Source organism: Schistocerca piceifrons, chromosome 5 (assembly GCF_021461385.2).
Source record: "Schistocerca piceifrons isolate TAMUIC-IGC-003096 chromosome 5, iqSchPice1.1, whole genome shotgun sequence".
NCBI classification, from domain to species: Eukaryota; Metazoa; Arthropoda; class Insecta; order Orthoptera; family Acrididae; genus Schistocerca; species Schistocerca piceifrons.
In genome coordinates this window covers 17,478,138-17,491,104 of record NC_060142.1, presented here as the reverse complement: position 1 = coordinate 17,491,104, position 12,967 = coordinate 17,478,138, and the positions used below count along the sequence as shown (strand labels likewise).

At 45.6% G+C, this 12,967-nt stretch overlaps 1 protein-coding gene across 1 annotated transcript in view; it reads left to right on the top strand.

The window, feature by feature from the left end:
- Positions 1-10,246, top strand: part of LOC124798089 (zwei Ig domain protein zig-8-like) — a gene marked incomplete at its 5' end in the record, with an annotated part of 169,720 nt that extends 159,474 nt beyond the window's left edge. The window contains one exon of the mRNA XM_047261331.1: positions 9,946-10,246. Within this exon, the coding sequence (XP_047117287.1) occupies positions 9,946-10,076 (131 nt within the window). The remainder of the gene's footprint in view (positions 1-9,945) is intronic.
- Between the last annotated feature and the right edge of the window lie 2,721 nt (positions 10,247-12,967).

Genomic DNA, 12,967 nt, shown 5'->3' with positions numbered 1-12,967 from the left:
TACCGCATCAAATAGAGCTAACAGGACATATTGATCGTATAAAGAGAAGGGGAACGGGAATAGTCGCAGGCTTCTCTAATGTTTGGGAGGGTGTCACAGAGATACTGAACAAAGTGAATTGCAAGACTCTTGAAGATAAACGTAAAGTATCCCAAGTAAGTTCGTTAACAAACAAGGATCAGCTTTAAATGATGACTCTAGGAATATGCTACTACACATTAGATATCTCTCACATAGGGGTCGTGAGGAAAGGATTAGAATAATTACTACGTGCACAGAGGCATTCAAACAATCATCTTAGCGCACTCTGTACATGAACGAGAATAAACCTAATATCTGGAATAATGGGACGTAGCCTCTCGCATGCACCTCACAGTGGTTTTGCAAACTATGGATGTACTTGGAAGCACCTGCGAGCTGTGTTGCTGCAGCTCGCGGTGAGCCCCGGCAGGCGTGGGCAGACGCTGAGACGCGGTGTGCTGCAGGGGACAACACGGCGGCCATCCAGCGGCAGGCGGCGTCCGCCCCCCGGCCGCCGCCCCCCGCCCCCCTGCTGGGGGCGGCCCTCGCCATCGCGGCTGCCGCCTCCGGTCGGGCGCGCGTACGCAGCTGATGGCGCCGCCGGCCGCCGGCCGCTCGCTTGGGCCTCACTGGTGCAGTCACCTGCTCGCTTCATGAGACGGGTAATCTTGTCCATATGGCGTATCTGCACTTACCTTCACCTACTATCATTATATTCGTAAATACAGTTCTTGTTCGTAGGCGTACCTTAAAGTACACCAAGGTTCCAAAAGTCACCAGACCCCTCCTAATATAGTGTCGGATCTTCTATTGTCAGGCGTGGCATGGACTAAAGAAGCCAAATGTTTTTTATTCCAGTCTTTGATCACAATATCAGTTCCTTTGACGATGACCCGTTTCAGCCAGTAATGACCGTCTTCACATCTGTTCTGCACCATGTCCTAATGTGAGTTCCAAAAATGACTGTGTGGACGATGTGGCCCATTCTACACCTTATTTTATATCTATGTGACGATTTTGTGCTGAGTATATTTATATGTTTTGACGATGCCACTACGGCCTCATCACATTAGCACATGGTGTACAACAGATCTGAAGATGGTCACTACTGCCTGAAATCGGTCATAAGACTCCAATAAAAAACATTTGATGGTATTGGATCACTGTTCATATCCACGACTATGTAGCAGCTGGCGAAACTAAAGAAGTCGTCTGAAGTCCCCTGCAGAAATATTCAGTCAACTTCCTCTGTAGCCGTTCATAATTGCGAAAGTGTTACCAGTGTACAATTTTGTGAACGAATTGACCTCTCGACTATGTCCGATAAAGGTTTCAAACGGGCGATCTGAGTGCCCACATCATTCGCTCGAATTCTCCTGAATGTTCTTCAGACCAATCAAGAACAATTGCAGCCCCGTGACATGGCGCACTGTCATCCATAAAATGAACTCCATGCGTGGGTCAGGATCATCTCTGGGTAGCCGAACATAGCCATAAGCATTTTCGGTCGATGATCGGTTGATTTGGAACAGAGGATACGGACCATTCCATGTAAACACAGTTGACACCATTACAGAACTACCACCAGCTTGCACAATGCCTTCACGACTGGGGTCCATGTCTTCGCGGGGTCTGTGCCATACTCAAACCCTACCATCAGGTCTTACCAACTGAAATCGCGACTCGTCTGACATTCCCCAATTTTCTAGCAGTCGAGGGTCCAACTGCCCAGGAGAGGCACTCGCGTCGGTCGTCTGCTGCCACAGACAATTAAAGCCAAATTTCGCCACCCGTCCTAATGCTTAAGTTCGTAGTACGTTTCACACTTATTTCTTTGGTTATTTCATTGAGTGTTGCTTATCCGTTAGCGTTGACAACTCCACGCAAACGCTACTGTTTTCGGTAGTTAAGTGGAGGGCGTCGGCCATCGGGTTGTCTGTGGAGGGAGTATGGTATTCGCTGCACACTCTTGACACTGTGTATCTAGGAACATTGAACTGTCCAGCGATTTCAGAAATGGTATGTTGCAAGTATCTACCTCCAACTAGCCTTTCGCGTTCAAAGTCTGTTAATTCCCGTCACGCGGCCATAATGACGTCCTGAACCTTTTCACATGGATCACCTGGGTACAAATGACAGTTAAGCAGATGCACTGCCCTTTTATACCTTGTGTCCATAATACATCCGCCATCTGTATATGCGCATATCGCTATTCTATGACTTTTGTCAGCTCAATGTATAGTTTCTCTTTGTTCACATTGGAGGTTGGGCACACCGAACGGTTAGTTCGAGATCCACAGCAGAAAGGGATTCGTTCCTACCCACAAAACGACACCTATCTTTCGCGAAGACTGAGAGATGTGTAGCTAACAATCCTCATTGTGCGTGAAGTGCGGTGTTCCATCTGTGGCACTTGAAGTATGAAAGACCGTGAATTCTGTTTCTGGCATATAGCTCTCCGTTGTCAAATAGCATCGAGGAGCAACCCTGAGCTTAACATGCCCATGTGAGGAACAGGCCATCCATAACGCTGTCACATTACCCACTTTAGTCCACGACTGTGACGGAGTGTTTGGTCATCACGAATCTTACGCCACCACCTGCAGTCCTCTTGCTGCCCAGACACCTGCAGCTCCAGGCTTCCATCCGGCTGCCTCCGACGCCCCTCGGCCAGGGAAGCGGGCTCACACTACCGTGGCGGCCCAGAGACTCCTCTGCAGCAATAATAAAAAAAGTGCCCACTCTAATGGACAACGTGAAAAGCTCTCCGACTGCCCGCGCAGTACTGGTGTCCTTCACAATCCACTGTCTCAGAAGCGAGATCGTGGATGATGCGCAAACTACACGTATAGGCTGTCATAGCTTGCTCGTGTGACTCAAAATGTTCCTGCCAAGAACTTGTTCAAATGTGGCAAAAACCAAGGTGCTGGATTTTTCAGCAACTAGTGACTGAAATTGCTTATTTTTCTCACTGTGAAGGCGAATGGGGGGGGGGGGGGGAGGGTAGATGACTTTCCTGCTTTTCTTTCTTGTCGCCAGTTGTTTCATTGCTCTTGGAAAAGCATCAACAGTAGTAATATCTCTCACCTCCCGGAACAGGTATGTTTTAATTTTTCCTATAGATGAGATAGATTGAAAGTTTTATTTTCCAGAGTATTCGAATTCTCTGTCCAGGTTTGATTGGATTACATCAGTATACGAGTAATTAAGACGAAGAACAAAGTTCGAATAGAGTAGGAAACCGACAATTAGGTAGGAATTTTGGATTTAATATACTGGTAGGTAGTTACTGTGTTATTCCAGATTATGAGGAAGTATACATCTTGACTGTGTACTGCGAAGAATATCGGTACATAGAAATAAATTATGACGCTCCAAATGTAAATAATAACTACACGTATTGTATAGTTTCAAACAGAAAATAAGCTCCAGAATGAGATTTTCACTCTGCAGCGGAGTGTGCGCTGATATGAAACTTCCTGGCAGATTAAAACTGTGTGCCCTACCGAGACTCGAACTCGGGACCTTTGCCTTTCGCGGGCAAGTGCTCTACCATCTGAGCTACCGCAGCACGACTCACGCCCGGTACTCACAGCTGTACTTCTGCAGTATCTCGTCCCCTACCTTCCAAACTTTACAGAAGCTCTCCTGCGAGAGCCCAGGTGCTACGATAACAATCATAAGGATACCGTGCTAAGGGTTTTAGAAAGTTTCTCTTATGTTTATACACTTCACTCGAACGAACACAGGGAATTTCTAGGACGAATGCGTTCCTTGTTTGATGACAAAGGAATTAAATAACGCTTTCTGCAACGGTGATACGGAAGCTGTAAAAAGGAACAGGAAACGACAAGATATTCTTAACATTTGAAATATGAGATGAGCCACTTTTAGAATTATTCACAAAATTTGAAACAACGCAATCATCAGTGTACCAGAAAAGCAACAGCGAAGACGTAAAACTGTATGTTTGTCAGAGGAGATAACAGTCTTCATTACAAATATTCTCACTAAATGATAACAAACAAACAAATCTCAATTTGAACTATGCGTCGGGATAGCCCAGTCAGAGGTCAGTATTTCATGATGGACCGAATGAAACTATAAATGGGTTTACAGAAGGAAAATGCTTCTAAATCAGAAGATTAGGCCTACTGATTCAAAGACATTTTTTGAACTGGTATCCCAAAGTCAGTGCAGATGAAACACAAAGAATATGGCTGTGGCCATAAACGGAGTAGCCATCCCGAAACAGTGCAAGAGATACTATACTGAATAGAAAAGTGTGAAATTAAAATTGAAAAATACTTGCAGAGAATAGGATCATTCGACTAAAATGTATGCCTGACAATCTGGAAGTTATTTTTAAGTCACACATTCCAAATGAAGGCACAGTACACGTCACTGGATGACGCCAGATCATCTCCTGTACATGGAGTCATTTACCAGTTAGCTTCTAATGTAAGTAAACATTATCAAAAAACGAAGGAATTCCACAGAATAAAATTGTGACTACATCGGAAAATTAGCTCGAATGAGAAGAAAATTATGTTTATTTCGTTTGTGAATGCAAGACTTTGAAAGTTATGAGTTATGTTGGATCCTTTGTGGGTAACTGAAACTGCTGATGATGTGGATGCTGAGGCCATGAAACAAAATACCAATATGAACACTTAGGGAATTTAACCCCTTAATAAAACGAAAATTCCAAACGTGAGTAAAAAAGACTGTGTGGAACCATTCTTCGATAGTGACAAAAGCTGAAGATATGAATTAAAATTTGTGCCATTGCTGGGACTTGAACCCAGGTATCTTGCTTGCTAGAAATACATGCTGTCCATTACATGACTATAGCAGTACGGCTAACATAGTTACACAGGCTACCCCCTTTCAGTGCCACCCATAATATAGACTTCAATTCACGCCTTCAGCCTATTTTTCCCAACTCGAATCGTTAGTACTGCCGAGATTCTCCGGTATTGGAATAGCACCACAGCTTTGTACGAAATGGGGAAACCCTACCTCTACCTCAGATGTAGAAGATCTATTGATATGATGGAATTACAATTTCCCTGAGGCGTATGACTCTCAACTTTATCTTCGATAAGTAGGGGAAAATGGGCTGGCAGCATGAAATTAAATTTTTGTTAGGCACAGCATTAAAGGAGAGTAATTCATGCAACAGTGTTAGCTATATTGCCACGATGATTTAATCCTTAGGACATCTGCATAGTAAGGAGGAGAGCTGAGTTCAAGTCCCGGCCTTATCACGAAATTTACTTCATTTCCTCAGCTTCTGCCATTATTAAAAGTAAAGTTGAGATTCATATGTGTCAAGGAAATTGTAATTCAATCTTATCAATAGATCACATAGTCCTGATGTACAGGCAGCGTTTCCCCATCACGTGCCAAACTGGGGTCGTATTCCAGTGCTGGAGAGACTCGGCAGTAGTGATGATTTAAGAAGGTGGAAAACGAGTGAAGGTATTAATTGACATTTCTGTTAGAGCGGGCTTTGGAGTACAATAGTCCATGCGGGTGTGTTAGTTACACTGCTATGGTGGTGTAATGGTTAGCATATCTGCCTTAGTAAGCACGAAACGTGGATTCGAATCCTGGCTGTATCACAAATTTCAATTCATTTCTTCAGCTTTTCTCACTGTCAAAGATGAAGTTGAGAGTCATATGTGTCAAGGAAATTGCAAATTTCATATCAATTCCCAGTTCCGATAAACAGAGTTATCTTTTGAAAACTGCAAATCAATGAGAAATTGAGTTGCGCAATGTGAAATGGGAGGTGTAACATAGAGAATATTTATAGAAGATGAGAGACGTAATTAATGGCTATAAAGAAAGATTGAACTCAAAGATTTTACAAAGAATTATACAATTAATGCGGGCATGAGTGAAAGAAATTGCATGACAAAGTGATGAGAAAATGACTCAAGATAATGATTTCGGGATCCTAGTATCAAAAATATGCGCAAAATAATTCCTGATGGAATTTTAGACTGACATCAAGAAGAATGCAAGACTATACTATGTGAAAAATCGGGAAACGTTCGATACTGAGGAGTGAAAGTTAAAATTATCTCTAACAAGAATGGTAACACAAAAGTAGGCGATAAAAGTTTGCGAATTATGTGCAAACTAACTGAAGGAAGTCTTCCGGGGAACACAGTGGTAATGTGGTCCCATGACACTGGATTCACTTTTGGGAACGACTGCAATTGAAATCTCGTCTATTCAGATATTGGTTTGCTATGGTTTTTGTAAGACTCTGAAGACATGTGCTGGGCAGGTTCCTTAGAAATGAAAGCGGCCGATATGATCATGCCTTCCCCTCGCATCTGGTTGCTGTGTTGGCCACTAACTACCTCGGCCGTGATTAAGCGTCATCCTCCAGTCTCCCGGCCCAGTCAGCAACAGAAAACTCGCAGCACGGCGGCTCTCATTAATTTAGAGGCAGATTTATTACTTGAAGAATTAAGAAGACTTTCTTAACGCAAAGTTCTCAGTATCTTTCTCTATAGCAACGTTTATTAGTCTTAGATATGAGAACTTTTTCCGCTTGTAGTGACACGTTAATAAACTCTGCTCATTTCCGACGTTTTTCTGACAGCGGTGAGAGAAATCAGTACATAGCGAAACGAGATTCGCCTCCATATGTTTTGCTGATTAATAACGGTCGGTCCTCAGTCCCCCCGTCGCACTGTGGGTGCTCCTGCTTTCTGGTTCAGAGGCAGATGTAGTGAAGAGAATGCGACTAGCGCTGCGTTTATCCCAAAATCTCATTTTAGAAGCAACAAAGAGATTACATATTTCTCGGTTGTCCGGTAAGTGTAACAGTGGATTAATCTCTAGCCAGAATAATTGACAGTGACAGACACTAGTCAGGGTCTCCTAACTAAACCCCTAGAACTGATTGTCCCATTAGCAACACGAGCCTCATGGGGTTCTGAGCAATTCCGGAGTTGCAAACTGAAATATTGAGCTTCTCTGCGAAGCTGCTTGGACGACCCAATGGAAAGACAGGTATTTGAATCGGATTCTGATCTCCTTAAATGACATCAAAATTAAAATAATGTTATAAACTACGAATCTAACGGGACTTCTTATCATTCACAGGAGTTCTTTATCGGTTAAGCTGTAGTGGTCCACAAGTCAGATCTCCCGGTATCTTGAAGTGGCCAGGGTCTTTGTATTACTTTTCCACCCTCCTCAGCTAACTTCAGTGCAATAGCTTGTCTCGATGAAGAGATAAAATCAAGAAATTTGGTGGCAGATTAAAGCTCTGTGCCGGACGGAGAGTTGAACTCGGAAACGTTGCCTCGGCTCCCGAGATCGTGACTCGGTCCGGCACACAGTTTTAATCTGCCAGTAAATTTCATATCTGCTCACACTTCACTGCGGAGTGAAAAGTTCATTCTGGAAAAATTCCCCAGTCAGTAGCCAAGACATGACTCCGCAGTATTTTTTCTTTCAACAGTGCTAGTCCCGCAAGTTTCGCATGAGAATTTCTTTGAAGTTTGGAAGGTAGGAGATGAGGTAATGGCGGATGCAAAGCTGTGAGGACGGGTTGTGAATCTACACTCACCCTCATAAATTAAGGATAATGCTGATACATGGTGAAACAACGCACTGGTGGGCGGTTTGCGGCTTTAAATCACCTCGGGATATGACCATGCGGTGCATTTGACCTGTGGTCGTCGCGCGGTGGCGCTGGCAGCAGTCCACATACGCAGAGGTGTGTTGGTACATGTCAGAGTACGGTGCAGCGAGTAAGTGTGCACACGTTTTTAGACGTTCTAATGGTGACTGTGTGTTGAATATGGCTCAAAGAAGACATATTGATGACGTTATGAGGGGTAGAATACTACGGCGATTGTGGGCTGGTCAAACACAGCAGGTCGTAGCACGGGCCCTCCGTGTGCCACAAAGTGTTATCTCAAGGTTATGGCAACGATTCCAGCAGACAGGAAACGTTTCCAGGCGCTGCGTACAATACGTCCACAGTCTACAGCACCACAAGAAGACCGATATCTCACTACCAGTGCCCGCAGACGGGTACTGAGTACTGAAGGTAGCCTTGCTCGGGACCTTACCGCAACCACTGGAAGAGTTGTCTCCAGACACACAGTCTACCGACGACTGAACAGACACGGTTTACTCGCCAGGAGACCTGCAAGGTGCATTCCACTGACCCCTGGTCACAGGAGAGCCCGTAAAGCCTGGTGTCAAGAACACAGTACATGGTCTTTGGAACAGTGGTCCCAGGTAATGTTCACGGACGAGTCGAGGTATAGTCTGAACAGTGATCCTCGCCGGGTTTTCATCCGGCGTGAACCACGAACCAGGTACTACCAACGCCTTAATGTCCTTGAAAGGGACCTGTATGGAGGTCGTGGTTTGATGGTGTGCGGTAGGATTATGATTGGTCCACGTACACCCCTGCATGCCTTTCACAGAGGAACTGTAACAGGTCACGTGTATCGGGACGTCATTTTGCACCAGTATGTCCGCCTTTTCAGAGGTGCAGTGGGTCCCACCGTCCTCTTGATGGATGATAACGCACGGCCCCACGGAGCTGCCATCGTGGAGGAGTACCTCGAAACAGAAGATATCAGGCGAATGGAGTGGCCAGCCTGTTCTCCAGACCTAAATCCCATCGATCACGTCTGGAATGCTCTCGGTCGACGTTTCGCAACACGTATTCAAACCTCTAGGACACTTCAGGAGCTCCGACAGGCACTGGTTCAAGAATGGGAGCCTATATCCCTGCGGCTGCTCGACCACCTGATCCAGAGTATGCAAACCCGTTGTGCGGCCTGTCTATGTGTGCATGGTGATCATATCCCATATTAATGAGGGGCTACATGCGCAGGAAACAGTGTCGTTTTGTAGCACATGTGTTTCGGGACGGTTTTCTCAACTTATCACCAATAATGCGGACTTAGCGATCTGCGTCGTGTGTGTTCCCTATGTGCCTAAGCTATTAGCGCTAGTTTTGTGTAGTGCCGTGTTGTGTGGCACCCCATTCTTCAATTATCCTTAATTTATGAGCATCATTGTACCTTGAGTATGTTAGTCGGTAGGCCCCATGCTCGCGAGAGGCAAAGTCCTAATTTCGGGTATCGGTCTGGCGCACAGCTTCATCCACCAGGAAGTTTCATATCAGCTCAAATTCAGTTGCAGAGAGAAAATTTAACTCTAGATAAAATCAGCATCATCACCTCCACTAATTTGTTGTCTGATATACTCGGATTAAACACCAATCTCTTCTGCTGGCAATTATATTGCGAAACTCTTTTCCGTGATTTAAGATTCGAGTGAGTAATGTAGGATAACGAACAGCTGTGTGGCTGTATGGAACTTTAGGGGAACTTGTTTTCCCTTAGGCTGAGCCGTATGCGAGAGGTAAAAATTATTCCTGTTCTAAAATAAAGCATTATTTGGGAAGGAGACATACGAGCTCACCCTGCATAGTCGCAGTGGCCATGATTACTGATCCGACGTAGCTTTATTTAAATATACTTCAGACTGTGGGCAGACAGCGATAGATGAACACGTGTTAACTGGACATGAGAGACGTACTGTTCCTTTTCGTCAGTATCTGTTGACGAGGAGGTATAATGTAGAAAATAATTTTGTTACAGCTATGTTGCGTTGAGGAATCCTCCAACGTAGCTAAAATTGTCGAAATTTCTCATTTGCAAGTGACTTGAGCGAAGAGAAATGTATAGACTGTACCAAAAACTGAGGGATTTAAACTATCGGAATTTAAACGCAGAGATTTTATCGCTCCAGAAATAAACACTTTGGTATTCTAAATAAGTACCTATATAACTCGTACCAATCCTCAATTCCTCGTCGCTTGCTATGTCCTAGAAAATTACAAAGTGTAACGCAACCGCTCTGTTCCAGGTGTGTCAACGAGCTGCCTGCAGAGAAGTGAACAGCTTGTTTCAAGGCGTTCTGCATTTGCTCCAGGATGCAGCCGAGGACGTAGTTCTTCGAGAAGTGGACGCCAGGAAAGACTGGAACTGTGTGAATGAGGTGTTCTCTCCAATGAAAGAGATGCCTTCTGTACAGATCTATCAAAGTGTGATACGTGGAATTACATTTAACGGAAAGTGGGAGACGTGACTTTGGGGACGAAGAGAAGTTATTTGAATTACACATGGCTTTGTAAATAAATGTATCATTGTTAATTTTAATGAACGTAGAAAATAAAGAGTTGAATATTTCTGTAACCCTTTCGCCGGTATTCGTCTTCAGTTTCACAGGCGATACAACAGAAATACAAATCTTGTGTTTTCGTGTTTCCGAGTGAGACCGTTATGATGTCAAGCGACAGAAACCTTGAATGTGAAGGCGATGGGCGACTAGTGTGTCCAGCAACACTTGTAAGATGGTGGCTGCAATAACCTACAGAGCAAGTTTAAAGAATGAAGTCGTACTAGTGGAGGTTTAGTTCAGCTTCCCAAGGGAAAGTGTATTACACAAGGAGTTATGGTACTGAAACGGGTTAGGAAATGAAAAAAAAAAAAATATCACGACACGTCCTTAGCACTTGGCAACTTTGAAACAGCTTTCGATAACGTAAAATTCAATAACGGTTCACAACTCTCAGAACGCTGAAGCTAAAATACAGAGACAGGGGAATAAACTACAACATCCACAAATCCCTGGTGTCACTGTTCTTCGAAGGTACGTAGAAGAAGAGATAAAACACTTGAAATAAAATTTCGGAATATGTCAACTCTCCGGTACCTCGCTTCGCGGAATTTGAATCCACACCAGACGCCATGGACGTCGAAGAGCCCTACAGGTCTGTGCACCATCGCGCCGCAAGCTGTCGCGGCACGCTCCTCCTGGCCCGCTTTTAGTGTGAGGGTGCCACAGTGGAACATGTGGTCCCATCGGCCAATAGCGACGCCCCCGATAGCGTATTTAAGCGCCGGCCACTCGCTCAGCCAGTCCTCACCATTGACCGTCACCTCACCTGGATCCCTCTGCTCCATCCAATCCAAAGCCCACAACCGCCTCCGACTCCTCAAACTCCTCTCTGGCCGGACATGGGGGTTGCACCCCTCTACCATCCTCCACACCTACAAATCTTTAATCCGTCCCATCCTCTGTTATGCCAGTCCTGCCTGGATATCTGCCGCCACCCCCCCCCCCCCAAAAATCTATAAGTCCCTCCAGATCCTTGAGCGTCATGCACTCCGCCTCGCCTTCCGTATATACCTCCCGTCCCCCACGTGGATCCTCTAAGATCTCATTCCTTTCCCCCATATGCTCCTATTCCTCGAACATATCCGCATCCTCTACACCTCCCGCCGCCTTGGGCCCCCTCACCCCCTGGTTGCTCCTCTCCTCTCCCATCCCCGCCCCCTGCCACATCTTCACTGTTGCGTCCCCCCTACCCTCCATCTCTACACCCTTCATCTCCTTTCCCAAGGTGGCTTCCATCAACTCCCCCTCCTGGATGATGCCCTCTCTCCCTCCATTTATCCCTCCTATCAACTCTGATCCTCACTCTCCCTCCTTTCCTCTGTCCTTTTCCCGGGCTCCCTCTCCCCTCCTTCCGTCCTCTTTTTTTCCCCACCTCTCCTGTTTCTGCCCCCTTCTCTCCCCCGAGTCCTTTTGCATTTCCCTCCTCTGCCTCCTCTCATTCCCTCTCGCGTCTGCCCAGCCCCTCTCCCCCTTTATGAGTCCTCTCCCTCCTTGGTCCCTCCCCTTTTCGTTTTTTCCTTCCTCTCTCTTTGTTCTTCCCCCTCCTCCAGGACTCCCCCCCCCCCCATCGGCCTTTGTGCCACCATTTTCGTGCAGTGTTTTACAGTGAGTGTTTTACAGTGAGTGTTCCTTGTTGTGTTTTTTGGGAAGTGTTGCGAACGGCCATCATACTGTCGCTGGGTGTGCTTTTTATCTCTTGCGAACAGAAACCAGACTGTCGCCATGTTTTTTAATTGTGTGTGTACTATGTTACTTGTCTGATTCCTGTGTCTTTTATAAACATTGCCAACCCCTTTTGCTTTCTGTTTCAACTTTCTGCATTTTTCCACCATTTTACACTTTAAGTCACCGTTTTATCGCCTGTTTTTCTTTTTCTTTTCTTCTTCCGTTTTTCAAAACAAAGTCTGTAGGCTCTAGAGCAGCGTACTAAGCTGCTGCCAGCCCACCGCCTTCGGGGGAACTGACAATCAATAAAGAAAAAAAAAAAAACTCAGCCAGTCAGTCTTATGTCGCTTACGTCGGTTTACACCTCGCTTGCGCTAGACTGCTTTCTTCCTGGTTCGTGTACGAGTGGACGTGTTTGTTTCCTTGTGACTATTGTTCTTTCGTGTCGTATTCGTTCTGTCCTTCGTTGGTCGTGTCCTTCCTTTTCCGTTGTGTTGTTGTTCGCGGGCCTCTCTGCGGGTCTCGCCGCGCCTTCCGTCACTGCTACACAGCGACCGTCCTGGCTGCAGTTACAACAAACACAGGTATCAGTGCACAGGTTCGCAGAGGAAACAGTCATTGCGGACTATTGTAAGGAAGGCTTTTGAGGAGATTTGAGAGAAATGGACATAGTCTGTGAAATAGAGTGAAGTATCTGCAAGACACGGTTGGATGGCAGCGTAACTTCGTACACGTACTCACCATCTGCGGGTACGTAAGCGATCAGAGATGCCATTTTCTGTGACAAGTAGAACGGCTACCAGATAGCTGTACTATCACTCCTGTTTAGTGTTGTTGCCTGGCTGTTAGCGTAGCGGACTTCAGATGACGACACGTAGAGGCAACGTACTAATGTGAGACAGCATTATCAGAACCTGACATTCTGAAAGGCAGCTCGTTGGCGGTCTCCATTTTCTATGACAGTGAACCGATGCTGGGGTGCTAGGAAACGTGAGGGCAAGGCAGACTCATCGTGAACTTCCAATGGACCACCGCTGACGGC